Source organism: Vipera berus (assembly GCF_964194415.1).
Source record: "Vipera berus genome assembly, chromosome: 3".
NCBI lineage: Eukaryota > Metazoa > Chordata > Lepidosauria > Squamata > Viperidae > Vipera > Vipera berus.
The window spans coordinates 106726800-106743874 of record NC_138204.1 but is presented as its reverse complement, the minus strand read 5'-3'; the positions used below and the strand labels follow the sequence as shown (position 1 = coordinate 106743874).

Here is a 17075-nt window from a genome sequence, read left to right as displayed (position 1 = left end):
AACAAATGATTATAGAGGGCATTCGGAACTGTGTGCCCCAAAGCAAAAATATCAGTAAAGCTTTTAATGTGAAACAGAAGAAGGAAGAGTCACCAGGGGAATACTTAGAGAGACTTAGAGACCAGATGAGAAAATATGGAGGAATGAGAGAAGAAAGTGAAGGTTTTAGACAATTATTAAAGAGTCAGTTTGTGATTGGAGCATATGGAGATATACAAAGAAAAATACAGAAGATGGAAGGATGGGGAGAAAAGAGTATAATGGATTTGTTAGCAGAGGCTCAGAAAGTTTTTGTGAATCGTGATATACAAGAGCGAAGAGAAGATAAGAAAGTGTTATTGTCAGCAGTAGGACAAATGATGGATAAGAAGATAGGAGATCAGAGGGGACAAAGAAGAGAATTTGGGAATCAAGAGAGAGGAAGAGGAAGAGGGAGAGGCAGGAAAACTATGGGATTGGGTAGCAAGAACCAGTGTTTCAGTTGTGGAAAGGAAGGGCATTTCGCAAGAAATTGCCCACAGCAAATGAGAGAAAGGGAAAGAGAGCAGCAAGTATATAGGCTAATGGATGAGGATGAAGAATAGGGAGGTCAGGGGCCCTTGATATTAAGGTTCCACCAAGAGCCCTTGATAAACATACAAGTGGGACCCGAAAAACAGGAATTAGTGTTCCTAATAGATACCGGGGCTTCTAGGACATCTCTGACAAATATACCCCAAGGCTGCCATTTAATTAATAGTACAATAAGAATTTCGGGGGTAGCCGGACAATCTTTTGAAGTCCCTCAAATAGAAGAAATAACTCTTAAATGGAAAAACTATGAAACCAAGATTCAACCATTATATGTCCCAGCGGCTGGAGTAAATTTGTTAGGAAGAGACGTACTCAAATGTTGGGAGTGGGGAATACAAATACTTAGGGAACAGATGTTAATATTGACTGAACAAAATGAGGAAGAAATAACTCCAATAGTTTGGGCCAAAAAGGGAAACCGGGGAGGATTGCAAATAACTCCTATAAAGATTACTCTTAAAAACACAGAGCCCATAAGGCAGAAGCAATATGAGATTAGTTTGGAAGGAAGAAGAGGGTTAAAACCAGTAATAGAAGAATTAATACAAGACGGATTGTTGGAACCAGCCATGTCTCCATATAATTCTCCTATCTTAGCAGTTCAAAAACCTGATGGGAATTACCGCTTAGTGGAGGATTTGAGAAAAATCAATAAGATAATTGTATCTCGACACCCTGTAGTCGCTAATCCCTACACATTATTGAGTAGAATCCCTCCAGAGCATCAATTGTTTAGTGTAATTGATTTAAAGGATGCTTTTTGGGCTTGTCCACTCGATCCTGAATCTCGGGATGTGTTTGCATTTGAGTGGGAAGATCCAGATACAGGAAGAAAAAGCCAACTCAGATGGACAGTGTTGCCCCAAGGGTATACTGAAAGCCCTAACTTATTCGGCCAAATCCTAGAACAAATTCTGGAAAAATTTGAAAAAGATCCAAAATTATCTTTGATACAATATGTGGATGACTTATTGCTCTCAGGGGAAAAGAAACAGGATGTAGAGAAAGGAACTAACGACTTGCTAAATTATTTAGCATCTCAAGGGTTGAGAGTATCTAAAAACAAACTCCAGTATGTAGAAAGGGAAGTGAAATATTTAGGGCACTTGATAAGTAAAGGCAGCAGAAAACTTACTCCCTCTAGAATAGAAGGAATAATAACACAACCACTGCCAAAGGATAAAAAAGCCCTTAGGAAATTTTTGGGATTAGTAGGGTATTGTAGACAATGGATTGTAAATTATGCAGAAACAACTAAACCATTGTACTCAAAACTGATAGATTCCGAACCATGGGAAATCCAATGGTCGGAGGAAGAGAAAGGAAAATTTCAGGAACTAAAGGAGAAATTAGAAAAGGCACCTGTCTTATCGTTACCAGACTTAGAAAAAACATTTCATCTTTTTGTCGCTGTAGAGAATGGAGTAGCTAAAGGGGTTCTAGCCCAGAAATGGGGAGGACTGAAGAAACCTGTGGCATTTTTATCAAAACTGATGGATCCAGTAATAAAGGGGTGGCCGGTCTGTGTACAAGCAATTGCAGCTACTGCCTTGCTAGTTCAAGAAAGCAGGAAGATAAGTTTTGGAGGGGCAATTGTGGTGAGTAGTCCACACCAAGTAAGGAATATTTTGAATCAGCAAGCTCAAAAGTGGATGACAAATTCTAGGTTAATGAAATATGAAAGCATTTTATTAGAAGATCCAAGCTTAGTGATCGTGACTGAAGCTAATGTAAACCCAGCTCAGTTTCTAAGTGGAGAGAGAGATTCACAAGAAATAGAACATGATTGTCTAGAAGCAATTGATTATCAGACCAAAGTGAGGGATGCTCTAAAAGAAAGTCGAATAGGAGGATTAAGGACTTTGTTTATAGATGGAAGCTCCAGGGTAATAGAGGGGGAGCGAAGAAGTGCCTATGCCATAGTTGAAGGGGAAACATGGAAAACTGTGCTAGCCGAGAGATTACCAAGTCAGTGGTCTGCTCAGACTTGTGAATTATATGCATTAAAAATGGCTCTGAAGGAACTGGGAAAGGAAGGTGGTAACATATACACAGATTCTATGTATACTTTTGGAATAGCGCACACTTATGGAAAAATATGGAAAGAAAGGGGATTGGTGAATAGTAAGGGGAAGAGATTAGCAAAGGAAGAGTTAGTCATTGACATTTTAAATTTAATAACTATACCTCAGGCATTAGCCATAATACATGTAGAAGCACACCAAAAGGGAGAGAGATTTGAAGTCTATGGCAACAATTTAGCAGATGAAAGAGCTAAAGAAGCAGGACTCATGGAAAAGGAAAAAGTTTTCATAATGGTACCTGAAATAGAAGAACAAAGGGTACCAAAGTTTTCCAAGGAAGAGGAGGAAAAAATGGAAAAAGAGGGGATAGTTCAAAATGCAGATGGGGAGTGGATATTGCCAGATGGGAGAAAGATGTTAAACAAACCTATCATGAGAAATCTGATTGAGAGGTTACATGAAGGGACACACTGGGGGGCACAGGCTTTAATAGATTTGATACACAGAAAATATGTATGTAAAGGGATATATAGCCTGGCCTTACAAATGGTTAGAAAATGTATGGTCTGTCTAAAAACAAATAAAGCAGCACTAAGAAAACAACCAATGGGGGGAAGGGAGTTGGCAATACGACCTTTTCAGCGAATTCAAATTGACTATACTGAATTACCAAAAGCAGGAAAAATAAGGTTTTTGCTTGTCATAGTGGATCATTTAACTCGATGGGTAGAAGCTTTTCCATGTGTGAATGCAAATGCTAGCACCACGGGTAGAATATTGTTAGAAAACATAATACCCAGGTATGGTCTTCCTGAAGTAATAGACAGTGACCAGGGGACGCATTTTACGGCAAGGGTAGTAAAATTAATTAATGAGGCCGTGGGAATAAAATGGGATTATCACACAGCTTGGCACCCCAGTAGTTCTGGGATTTCTGAACATGCTAATCAAAAATTAAAACAAACTTTGATTAAATTAATGGAGGAAACAAATTTACCCTGGAATAAATGCCTCCCCTTGGCCTTATTAAGGATACGAACACAACCACGTAAAGATATTGGATTGTCATCATTTGAACTCATGTTTGGAGTACCTTATATGGGGAAGGAGGGATTGCCACGAGTTGAACTGAAAGATAAAATAATAAGAGAATATGTACTTGAACTGTCCAGATGTTTTTCTCTCTTGCAACAGAAAGGCATTCTTGCTCAAACTCCACCCTTGGACTTTGCAGTACACCGATACAAAGCAGGGCAGTGGGTGTTGATAAAAGCCTGGAAAGATGAAAAACTAACTCCAACTTGGGAGGGACCTTACATCATCTTGTTAACTACTGAAACAGCCATCCGGACAGCTGAAAGAGGTTGGACTCATTACTCCCGAGTGAAAGGGCCCGTGCCAGCCCCAGAGAGGTGGAAGGTGGAATCTCACCAAGGAGATCCACTGAAGTTAAAGCTTCGAAGGACCTAACGGACTCTTGACAGAAGGAGGGGTGAAGAGACATAAGGACTAAACATTGCATTTTTTTTATGCTTCCACTCCCAGAGAAAAGCCAAGATTGGGAAAAATCCAATATCTCCATATCTCCGGGAGGTGCTGGTTTTGTAAGTGCCTTTGTGGATGTTGTTGTTGCTCCTATTATATTGATTGCATTTTATGTACGGGGTGTAAGATAGAGTGTGATATTAAGAGCATAGAGGATGTATTGGAACGTTACTGGGTGGTACTTGGGAGTTCTTATTATACTCTTAAAACCTGTCCAACCACTAGAACCATGTACGCAATGTGTAAAAATGACAAAAAGGGAAGGGAAAATTGAGAAAACAATGATATACCATACTATGATTCCTGAATGTTTACAAACTAACTTGACAGACTGCATTCAAAATGACACACAATATAAGCGTTGTCACACCAACATAGGAGTAGAATGTTATGACCCAAAAGCAATAGGACCAGTAACTGCAAAAATGTGGGTGTATGCTTATAAGGGAGGGCTAGGTGCAATTCAGATGTTCTCATTAAGTCAAATCAGACGAGGTTACATAGCCCATAATGAAACCAGAGGCGGAACTAGTGTGGGGGTGTGCTTTGATGCTTGCCAAGCTATTAATAATGGACAAGGATCTGATAACTCGTTTGGGGTGAGATGTGAAAACTTAGAGTGGGAAAGAAATTATATAAAAGAAAGGAAGTATTTATTTCACAAAGTGCACATATCAAGTGTAATACCTGTTGCCTTTACTCCAAGCTATGATTATTGGTATACTACTACGGTCCCAAATGAGAGAAGTATAGGTCCAAAGGAAGTGAATATTAGTGTCGGTAGTACCAGGACTGATTGCACTCAAGGAAAATGTAACCCAATGTGTATACATATAAATCAGTCATTAGAAAAAGGAATTCAATATAAGGACTTTGGAATAGGAATAGATGGAACCGGAAAAGACCCGTGGGGGTGGCTAGTATTAAAAATAGAAACAACTAAAATAAAACCAATACGCAAGAGTATCTTTTGGTCATATTATCAGGAATTCGAAAAATTAGAATTACCTGAATTTCCTAAGAAAACAGTGAATATGTTTGTACAATTGGCTGAAGAAATTGCAAAAACTCTAACAGTAAAATTGTTTTGTTTGTGGAGGAACAAATATGGGAGAACAATGGCCATGGGAGGCTCAAGAATTAAAACATGACATTGTGGTGGAAATGTGGAAAAATAAAACTCTCAAGTTCATAAAAGGAAAAGAGGGAACATGGGCATTAACCACAAATTTAGTAGGGAAAGTATGTTATGAGAGACAAAGAAAGAATAGAAAAGTCGCAGTAGGGGACATGATTTGCTTGGCTGTATGGAACAATGACAGTTGGTGGGGAAGAAGTGGAATATCAAAGAAAGAGACATTAAGTGAAATAACTGAGATGGCTTATTTAAAAGATCCTGAAAACGACACCCTGGACTGGGTAGCCCCGGAAGGTATGTATTGGATATGTGGAAAATATGCCTATGGGTATCTACCCAAGGGGTGGTATGGATCTTGTATCTTAGGAATAATAAAGCCAAGTTTTTTCCTCCTTCCCATCGAACAAAAACAATCGCTGGGACTAACTGTATATGATGATTTATCAGATAAAGTCCGAAAGAAAAGAGCCATACAACCAAGCAATATGAAAATTGGAACCTGGAAAGATGATGATTGGACTCCAGAGAAGATCAACAACTATTATGGACCAGCTACATGGGCGGAAGATGGCACTTTAGGTGCCAGAGAGCCCATCTATATTCTAAATAGGGTAATTAGGCTACAAGCAGTGCTTGAAATAATTACAAATGACACTGTAAGTACTCTAACGCATTTAGCTAAGGAAAGTGTAAAGTCTCGAACTTACATTATGCAGAATCGGTTAGCCTTAGACTACTTATTAGCTCAAGAAGGAGGTGTGTGTGGAAAATTTAATCTGAGCAATTGCTGCATTGAAGTAGATGAAAGTGGTATGGTAGTAAAGGAAATTACAGACAAAATGATAAAATTAGCTCATGTCCCAGTCCAAACCTGGAAGGGGTTGACCTTAGATGGGGTAAATAATTGGTTTGGAGGGTGGTTTGCAAATTGGAAAGAACTAGCAAAATTTGCAATACTAGGATTCTTGGCTATTATGTTTTTACCATGTTTGATTCCTCTCATACAAATACTAATAAGACGAACAATGAAAAGTATGACCTTAATAACATCTTCAGTTGAAAATGGGAAAAAAGAAACAATGTTAATAGTGAAGGTAGAAAAACAAGGGTTGGGGAAAGAAGATTCAGAATACAATAACTTGCTTCCACACAAATTAGGAAATGATGAATTCCTAAAAGTATAAAAGAATAATTCAGGTAGAAGAGAAAAAGGGTGGAATTAAAGGAAAAAAAAGGTTATTCTTTTATAAATGGTACCAAATGTAACATCAAATGTAACACTAAGATCTATTTCCTGCTTAGACAGAGAATTCACACATGGTAATCAACAAAGCTCCTTTGAAATGTTAAAGAGGATACTCACCTCAAGAAGGTGAATAAAACAAGATAGTATAGTGATGGATGAAAGGAAGTTGTTACAATGAGTCTTTTGGAAGTAAAGGTTCAAAGAAGATCTTTTTGACTTCAAAGACTGACTTAAGTTTCTTAAAAGGGGGGGGGACATGTATCGAGAAAAGAAAGTATAAATACTTGCTTTGAAACTTGCTCAGCGCGCTCTTCGAACCCAATCCAACCTGGGAAGGGTCTAAGAGGCCACGTTTGCAAACGTCTTTTCTTTTTTTATTAATTTTCTTTATTATTTTCAATTTCTTTTCAATAAATCTTTGTTTTTGTTAACCAGACTTGTCTTTGAGTTGTGAGTATCAAATTTTGGGTTTTTAAATCTCACAGAAGGTAACTGAATTCCAAGAAGATGTGCAGGGTTTGAAGGGTATCTTTCAAAATGAAATATTTCAGAAAGTGAAAAAGATGCTACGTTTTCACACTTGAAATAATGAACTGCACAGTAATCTGTATATTAGCAATCCTCAAGATATGACTGTTAGGGTATGACTGTTCTTTGATAAAAATCTATTTGATAAGAATAGGCCAATAATTTAGATCAAATTTAATCTAGATCAGAGGTAGGCAACCTTGGCTCTTTTATGACTAGTGGACTTCAACTCCCAGAATTTCTGAGCCAGCATGGCTGGCTCAGGAATTCAGGGGCTTGAAGTCCATGAATCATAAAAGAGCCAAGGTTGCCTACCTCTGATCTAGATCAATCAATAATCTTAACTTCATTCTACTTGAAATGACTTTCAAAAAGTATAACTCCAAATTACATCTAACATCAAGGACCATATTTCAGTCATGGGATATAAGCTTCAAAAGCAAATCTGTATGTTGGGGAGGGATAAGAAATTAAGAATCCATTTTGAATTTTATCCAAATTGTTCAGAAACTATGTAAGTGATGGGTATTTTACAAGCAATAAAAATACTAAAATTCTGACTTCTGATATTTTTAACCACAGAAAGCAGTCAGTGGCAGGGCCTAGATTCTCTAGATCAGGCTGGCCAACCTTCTTCCAGTTACATCAGGGGTGTCAAACTGCTGGCCTCCAGGCCGGATGCGTCATCTGGAAGCTGCACTCACCCCATTGCTGGCAATGGCAAAATCGTCCCGATACATTGCGCAATGTCACGTGGTGTGGTGAGTTTGACATGTCTGCATTACATTTTTTTGAAAGCCAAGTATTTGAATTCTTAACACTAATGAGTTGAGACTCAAAACAAATGAAAACACTTTATTGGTAGGTACTAGCTGTGCTTACACAAATGCTTAACGTCTTTCAATTCCATATTGTCTTAAAAATATACACCTGAACAAAGAATTAGAAGTCAGAAAAAACAGGGTAGTTACCAAGTTTAAATGCAAGGATTACATGAAAAAAGTTCCTGCTGAGCTGGGAAGTTAACTGTACATAAGTGATTCCTCATCACTTTTTTTTCCTGAAAAATTTGAAATGTTAAAATAGCCAATCACAGATGTTGAGATGTAGGGCTCAGTAGATGCTCTCAACATAAATCTTCAATAAAAGACAGCAGATTCCAGAAGCACCCTTTCAAATGCTCTCTTCTGCAAAGTCACCTTCGGTTCCCGCTTGGACTTCCTCAATTGCCTGCAAAGAGCCATCTGCTTGTCCTCCTGTATACGTAGGAAGGCTGTACTTCACAAGGATAGATTTAAACTGTATCAAGGGGGCATTGGTACGGACACCCATAGGGTCAAAATGGGTTCGGCTTACACGATATCCAGCTTCAAACAGAGACTGCAAGAACTTATTTAACCTGGGGGGGGAAAGTATAGGCATAAGGTAAGTGCCCTTAGCGCTTGCTCTTCCCCACAATTCCAACCCTGACAGATAGCAAAGAATATGACCAGCTCAAAGATACTTAGTAAGAGTAGGACCCGAGTCTCCCTATTCCTTAACATTTACACCATTGATATTTTAAAATTGCAACTTACTTTGGCATGTTCATTCCTTTAATGCTGTGCCTGTGGACATTATAATAAAAGGCAGGATGCTCAGTGTTACTTTCTAACTTCTGGCGCTTTGCTCCATTTTGGTTGATTTCAACACTTTTCCTTTTCTCTGCAACAGAGGTGAAGCATCAGAACCTTTTAATATCTTGGTAAATATTTGCTTAACAAGGGAAATGGTGTATGAAATATGGAATGTGCAAAACAATAAGTGTGCGCTTCAGCCAGTAATTACTGGTCCATGTGCATGCTGAAGCATATGTTGGTCCAGACACAGATTTTCCAGCAGAATTGTTCTGGATGGGAGTAGCCCAGAAAAAAACTAGGAAAATGGAAGAGACGGATAGGTGGGCTGGAGAGGCATGCAGCATGATGTGCCTGGATTGATCGAATGAACTTCAGAGATGCAGATGAGCTGAAGAGCCACAAAATGTTTTATACAGAGAAGGTTTGACGGATATCTTGTGCAAACCAAAATTTAAGGTTGCTATCCCAGTGTTTAATATTCAGTGAAAGTTTTTCTTGTTTCACTGACTTTCTAAACTAGAATATCCTAGATAACTATTGCTGTTTCTTGCTATTATTTTAAATTGACAACTACCTACCAGGCAAAATGCAGTAATCAGCTGCAGCATCTGATGTCTTAATAAATACACCACTTTCTTCTAAAATGTAAGGAAAACAATAATTTGGTCATTATAGGGAACAAATACATATTTGATAACATGAAAAGGCTGAGTTAGTAAAAACATTCTACATAACTGAAATAGTGCAGCACTAATTTCAGTAACTCATACTTGAGTATTTGGGGGCTGAAGTGTTGAATATATTTTCACATATTTTATTGCATTTTCATTTGGATGCAAAACACAATAAATTAGACTGCACTAATACTTTTTGTCACTGTTCTGATGAGGCCACTATAGCTATTTACAATTGGTCCTTGTAAGTGAAATTGCTACTGAAAATACAGAGAATATCTCTGATATTAAAGAAACAATGAGGGAAATCCATTTTTTAAATTATGGAACTATGTAATAAAAAGTAATCCTTCTGATTTCTGAAAGGCAAGTTATTTTCTGTAGTATGCCAAGATCTAGTACTGTTACTATCTCCAAAGCAGATTTATTAAGTGCCACAACTTTCAACCTAAACGAAAAACAGTAGTATTGTGATTATAGTCATTGGTTGTCTCATATATCAGAAGATACTCGGCTCCTTTTAAATAACCAGGGCAATATGTATAAAATACAATAATAGTATGTGAACCCTTTGGGATTACGTGGAGTTTTGCATGAATTGGCCATAAAATGCGCTCATGTAAGTCACAACAATAGAAAAACACAGTCTGCTTAAAAAAATACTACACAAACAATAGCTGTTGTCATGTTTTAATTGAACATAAGATGGAAACATTCGCAGTGCAGGGTGGAAAAAGTATGTGAACCTTTGGACTTAATAACTGGTTGACCCTCCTTTGGCAGCAATAACCTCAACCAAACATTTCCTGTAGTTGCAGATCAGACCTGCACAACGATCTGGAGTAATTTTGGACCACTCCTCTTCACAAAACTGTTTCAGTGTAGCAATATCCTTGGGATGTCTGGTGTGAATCGCTCTCTTAAGGTCATGCCACAGCATTTCAATTGGGTTGAGGTCAGGACTCTGACTGGGCCACTCCAGAAGGCGTATTCTGTTCTGTTGAAACCATTGTTTTGTTGAATTACTTGTATGCTTTGGGTCATTGTCCTGTTGCATCACCCATCCTCTGTGGAGCTTCAGTTGGCGGACAGATGGTTGTACGTTTTCCTGCAAAATGTCCTGATAAACTCTGGAATTCATTTTCCCATCAATGACAACAATCTGTCCAGGCCCTGAGGCAGCAAAGCAGCCCCAAACCATGATGCTCCCTTTCCCATGTTTTACAGTGGGGATGAGGTTTTGATGTTGGTGTGCTGTGCCTTTTTTTCTCCACACATAGTGTTGTGTTTTTCCCAAACAACTCAATTTTGGTTTCATCTGTCCACAGTATATTTTGCCAGTAGTGCTGTGGAACATCCAGGTGCTCTTTTGCAAACTTCAAACGTGCTGCATTATTTTTTTTGGACAGCAATGGCTTCCTCTGTGGTGTCCTCCCATGTACTCCATTCTTGTTTAATATTTTCCTTATTGTAGATGTGTCAACAAAAATGTGAGCGGGGGGGGGCGGAGCCAACTGTCAGAGCGGGCGGCTGTGTGAACGGAGCTCTCTCCACGCACAACCTCTCACCCAGTGTTCGCGGGGGCTTTTCGGAGCTTCAGGAGGTCCTGTAGGGACATCCGAAGTTGCAGGCAGCCCGGAGAACCTTCATGAGCGGCGGTTCGTGTTGAAGATCCGGAGAAAGTCTGATGCGAGCGAACCGGGGAGAAGGAGGCCAGTAATGGCCGACATGAAGATCTGACAGAGGGACGGAGCTAGCACGTAAGCAGCAGGACAACGGTAGAGCGGAGCTGACGGAGAGTGTATCCGAATATTTAATAGGAAGCGCTTGAGAAAGAGGTACTGGTTCGAAGTGGGAGCCTCACGGAGAGGGAATAAGCGGCGATAGAAGTCTTGAGGGAGGCGTTTGGCAAAAACAGCAAGGGAAAGAAAGCCGAAGACTATATGACTGTATACTAGCTGGAGATAAGCTACAACAGGTCAAAATCTGAGCTTTGGAGCCATAGAGACTGAACTCTGGATTGTCGGGCGTGGAAAGCGATCAGCTTGGTCTAGTCTGGTCTATCCTGGTAAATTTTGAATTTGTGAACTTTTGAAACTTTTGAAATTCTACTCTACTTGTCACGGGCGGCCATTTGATATAGCAATTTAGTAACTGGAGGTTTGTTTAGTGGGACACCTACTGGTCTTTGACAGCAGAGGAAGACGGAAAAGGTGCCAATTTCTGCGCCGGAAACGGGGGGGGGGGGAAAAAAAAAAAGAAGAAGAACGTGACTTTGAATATATTCATACTATAGAATTCTATTATATAAATTGCTTAGTTGGTAATAAGTATCTGGTGGTAACTGTTTTATATATCTTTTGTCATAGAGTTAAAAGGTTTATATAAGACTCAGGGTATTACACATTGATAAAACGCGTGTTATAATTGGGGAAACATGACAAGTATCTCGGGAGCAACTAAGCCTAGCGCTGGCAAAAAGGCGGCAGCACAGGGACAGGGGATGGCCTCAAGTCCCTCCAATCAGAAATCTATAGAGGATATGCTGCAAAGGGAAAGATCTAACTCGAATTCCTTTAAAGATTTACATGCCCTTTTGCAAAACCTACACGAGGCAATGGCCAAAAACCACGAGGAGATGAAGAGAGAAATAGGCCAAATAAGAAACGACACTGGTGAATTAAAGGGGAAAATCCAAGCGATAGATGATAAATTTGAAGGGATTCAACAACAATTAGTCAAAAATGAACAAAGACTTCAAGATATGGAAGCTAGAATGGAAAAAGAGGAAAAGAGAGTAGATGATTTAAATGAAACACTCCTTCAGGCTAATAAGGAGTTAGAAACAACAGTCATTTTTCTGGAAGCAGAAAAGGCTGCTCATTATCTACGCTTCCAAAACGTTCAAGAAAAAAGAGGGGAAGATCTGTTGGTCATGATGGCAGAACTGATGGCAAAGGCACTCGGTGTAGGGAAGGAGGAAATGCTGGCGGAAATTGATGAAACATACAGGGTTCAAACTAATTATGCGAGAAGGCACAACCTCCCAAAAGAAGTACATGTAAGGTTAGTTAAAAAATCAATTCGGGATGAGCTTCTGCATAGATTTAGAGAGGAACCATTAGAATTTCGGGGCCAACCAATCACCATCCTTAAACAGATACCTAAAAGGATGAGGGATCTGAGACGCGGCTATCAATTCTTAACATCTAAATTAATAAGAGAAAATGTAAACTTTAGATGGCTAACTCCAGAGGGTATTCTAGTTACGTGGCAGGATAGAAGGCATAGACTGGACACGAGAAGGCAGAAGATTTTTACAAACGCCACTTCCATAGCCAAGAGGAAGTAGATTTAGAAGATCAAGATGGAAGGGAGGTAAGAGAAAGAGATACAATATGTGTGGCAATGGATGGGAAGATCTTAGCTACAGAGGATAGAAGGAACAAATCCGGTGAGTTAACAGAGAAACATGGAACTAGAGACAAGGAAGAGAGAGAGCCCCGAATCACGAGATCCACAAAAACCAGAAATAAGTAAGATGAAGGGAGGTGAGTGTAGTATTATGTCTGTGAATATTAATGGATTGAATTCGCCAGTGAAAAGGCGGAAATTTTTTAATAGGCTTATTCACCAACAATTGGATATCGTGGCAATACAAGAAGTCCATATAAAGGAACAACAAAAATATTTGTTAGTACAACCAAGAATAGGGAACCTATTCGTTTCCTTAGACCGACACAAGAAAAAGAGAGGAGTGGCACTATATGTAAACCCAAAATTGACTGCAAAACAAATTTATAACGATAAAGAGGGTAGAATACTGATAGTCGAGGTTGTAATAAATCACAGGAAGGTCATGATGGTAGAGATATATGCCCCAAACCATAACCAAGAACAATTTTTCAAAACACTTCACAATAAGATATGTAGCATTGATTATGAGGAGATTTGTTTAATAGGAGATTTTAATGCTATCCTAGATATAAATTTGGATTATATGGGAAAGAAGCTTAGGAAAAAGAAGAGAAGAACTCTACCGAGATCTTTTCTCAACTTGGCTGAGGAACTAAATATCCAAGATGTCTGGAGGGAAAGAAATCGTAAGGCTAGACAATATACATATTACTCCAACCGACATAACTCATGGTCTAGAATAGACATGGTATGGATGACGAAAGAAATTAGTTCAGAAATAGACGAGGTACATATAGCGACAGGTACTTGGGCAGATCACAATCCTATTAAACTTAACTGGAAAGGTTCCAAAAAAATACCCAGATGGACGCTACAAAGAGCAATTTTAAAAGAAGACGAATTCAAATCTAAGATGGAGAGAGAACTAAGTTTTTTCTTTAAGGAAAATAAAGCTATAGACACCTCAGTACAAAACAATTGGGATACAGCTAAGGCAATGATGAGAGGGGTAGCGAGGGCATACATGGTATACAAAAATAAGGGGAAAAGACAACAACGGGAAAGATTAGAAGAGGAATATAAGAGCTTAGAAGTTACACTCCAACAAGATCCACAAAAAGAGAATATCAAGCAATCTATGGATCTGATTAAACACAAACTTAACATTCTAGACAAAGAGAAATTAGCACAACAATTGAGAAACACGAAACAAAATTTTTTTGAAAATGCAAATAAACCGGGCCGGTGGCTCGCATATAAATTGGGAAAACAAAAGGGGAAAAACTGGATTCACGAACTACGAGATGAGGAAGGGAGAATATTCCACCAGGAGGAAAAAAAAAAATTATAGCCCAGGAATTTTATGAGCGTTTATACAAAGAAGATAGTCAGGCAAGTGTGGAGAAAATGGAGGAATATTTTCAAAGAGCCAAACTACCCAAGGTCACAGAAGATACCAGAAATATGTTAAACGAGGAAATTCGACTATCTGAGGTGATAAAAGCTATTAATGCACAAAAGAATAATAAAGCATCGGGCCCCGACGGTCTTCCATCAGAAATTTATAAAGAATTACAAAATATCCTAGCTCAACCCCTAGTGGAGGTATTTAACGCAGTATTAGAAGGCGCAAGAACGCCTAAATCTTGGCTAGAGGCAAACATAACCCTTATCCCGAAAGATAACACGGACCATACATTAATCCAAAATTATAGACCCATATCACTTCTTAACTCGGACTACAAGATATTTACATCAATTATAGCGGAACGATTGAAACGATTTCTGAATGATTTCATACACGCAGATCAGAATGGTTTTCTCGCTAAGAGACACACTAAGCACAACATTAGAATAATATTAGATACATTGGAGTACTATGAATTACATAGCGAACAACAGATGGCATTACTTTTCTTAGACGCCCAAAAGGCATTTGACAATGTTAAATGGTCTTTTTTGTGCCAACAGCTTAGCTTTATGAATATGGGTGAAAAATTTATAAATATAATTAGGGCAATTTATGACAACCAGGAAGCAAAAATAATTATTAATGGGGAAGCATCTAGCAAGTTTCAAATTCAAAAGGGAACACGGCAAGGCTGCCCCTTATCACCATTGCTGTTTATATTGACTCTTGAAGTATTAACGAGAACTATAAGAAACGACCCAAAGATAAAAGGATTAACCATTAAAAAGGAAACCTTTAAATTGCAAGCTTTCGCGGACGATCTGGTTTTTATTATGGAGGATCCATGTCAGACGGGACCAAAGCTATTGGAAGAATTATCTAAATATGGTGAGGTTGCCGGACTGCGAATAAATAGAAATAAGACCAAGATGATTGTTAAAAATATGACCAATAAACAAAAAGGTAATCTGGCCGGAATCATGGATATAGAAATAGTCAAGAAAATAAAATATCTAGGGATTAACATTACGGCTAGATGCACTTCACTCAAAAAGGATAATTATGATAATGTAGTGAACCAAATAAAAGGTGATCTGGAAAGATGGGGAAACCTAAAACTCTCATTATTGGGAAGAATCGCTGTCATTAAGATGAATATTCTGCTTAAAATCCTGTTTTTGTTTCAGAATATCCCAATTCAACTCGACTCTAAATTTTTTCGAAATTTGGATAAATTATCACTAAATTTTATTTGGCAGGGGAAAAAACCAAGAATTAAATTGAAATATTTACAGGACACGAAGGAAAATGGGGGTTTTGGATTGCCAGACTGGGAATTATATTACCATGCCGCGGCCCTGAGCTGGATTAGAGAATGGGTAATCTTGAGAAATAGAAGACTATTAACTTTAGAGGGTCACGATTTGCAATATGGCTGGCATGCTTTCCTATGGACGGAGAAACAAGGTCTTTTCTCGCATTTTCAAAAACATCGGATCAGGCAAGCGCTACTTAATACTTGGAAAAAAATTAGATCTCACAATTACACCAAAATACCGGTCTGGCTATCCACCCTTGAAGCGATAGTTTACCCAAATCTGTTTGATTTGGGTAACATAATCTCATACAAGGATATTCTGAATGAGGAGGGGGAATTGAAACTTAGGAATGAACTAGAATTACAAGGTATAAAACTCGATTGGTGGGCCTACTTACAAATCCAATCGAGATTTAGGAAGGATAAAAATGAATGGGGGATATATACCTCTGAAACAGCATTGGACAAAATATTATTGGGACCGGACTCTAAACAAATAAGGAATTTTTATAAATTACTTTTGGGATATAAGCTGTTTGAAGAGCAAGTGAAAGACCCCATGTTGACCTGGGCTAACAATTTAGGACATAACATCGACTTAGATACTTGGCAAACAATTTGGGATAGAAATAAAAGGATAACACTGGCCTCATCGTATAAAGAAAATTTATTTAAAATGTTTTACCGATGGCATCTTCCCCCAGCCCGCTTAGCAAAAATGTACACAACAGCATCTCCCAAATGTTGGAAGTGTTCTGAAGAGATAGGCACATACTTCCACACGTGGTGGTCTTGCAGTAAAACACAAAAATTTTGGAGAATGATTTGGATTTGGCTGAAAGAAATATTGAAACAAGATCTTGAGTTTAGTCCAGAACTTTTCTTGTTGGGAATCACGAAAGAGAAATATCCTAAAGATGTGCTATACTTAATGATCCATATTATCACAGCAGCTAGAATATCATTTGCGCAAAAATGGAAAAAGAATGAGATCCCAGGAGAAAAAGAGGTTATTAGGAAAATTTGGGATTGCGCTGAATTAATTTAATTTAATTTAATTTAATATTTGCATTTGTATACCGCCCTTTCCCTGAGGACTCAGGGCGGTTTACAGGGAATTAAAAATCAAAACATACAAAAGTTAAAACCAATTAAAAAGCATTAAATTCACCCTGTACATTAAAACCCCAGTTAAAATTTTCTCCTCAGCCTGGGCCCGAGAGCTCAAAGAGCCAGGTCTTCAGGCCCCGGCGGAATGATCGGAGGTCGGGAGCAGTCCTCAACTCTACCGGCAGCTGGTTCCAGAGGGCAGGCGCTCCCACTGAGAAGGCCCTATCCCTGGGTGTCACCCGCCGGCAATCTCTCACCGGCGGAACCCTGAGCAGACCCTCCCTGTGAGAGCGCACTGGGCGAAGGGCGTTTGATGCCGGCAGCAGGTGTTCCCTCAAATAACCCGGACCCAGGCCATGTAGGGCTTTATAGGTGATAACCAGCACCTTGAATTTCACCCGGAGGGCAACCGGAAGCCAATGCAGCTCGCGGAGTAGAGGTGTTACATGGGAGTATCGGGAGACCCCCATTA

At 38.9% G+C, this 17075-nt stretch overlaps 1 protein-coding gene and 1 long non-coding RNA gene across 7 annotated transcripts in view; one reads left to right on the top strand and one right to left on the bottom strand.

Annotated features, from left to right (window-relative positions):
- The first annotated feature begins 1278 nt into the window (after positions 1-1278).
- Positions 1279-17075, top strand: part of LOC308665778 — a 42401-nt gene continuing 26604 nt past the window's right edge. For 2 of the 3 annotated variants that reach the window (XR_014025957.1, XR_014025958.1), the window contains exons 1-2: positions 1279-4201; positions 7637-7815. This is a non-coding gene — a long non-coding RNA (uncharacterized lncRNA). The remainder of the gene's footprint in view (positions 4202-7636; positions 7816-17075) is intronic. The other variant, XR_014025956.1, reaches the window with a different exon arrangement.
- TRMT1L (tRNA methyltransferase 1L) overlaps positions 7895-17075 on the bottom strand; it is a 46943-nt gene continuing 37762 nt past the window's right edge. For 3 of the 4 annotated variants that reach the window (XM_081323989.1, XM_081323991.1, XM_081323992.1), the window contains 3 exons: positions 9252-9311; positions 8632-8758; positions 7895-8453 (listed from right to left, as the gene is read on the bottom strand). In XM_081323989.1, coding sequence (XP_081180115.1) covers positions 8228-8453; positions 8632-8758; positions 9252-9311 — 413 coding nt within the window. In that variant the 3' untranslated portion in view covers positions 7895-8227. Of the gene's footprint in view, positions 8454-8631; positions 8759-9251; positions 9312-15914; positions 16329-17075 lie in introns of those variants that run through there. The other variant, XM_081323990.1, reaches the window with a different exon arrangement.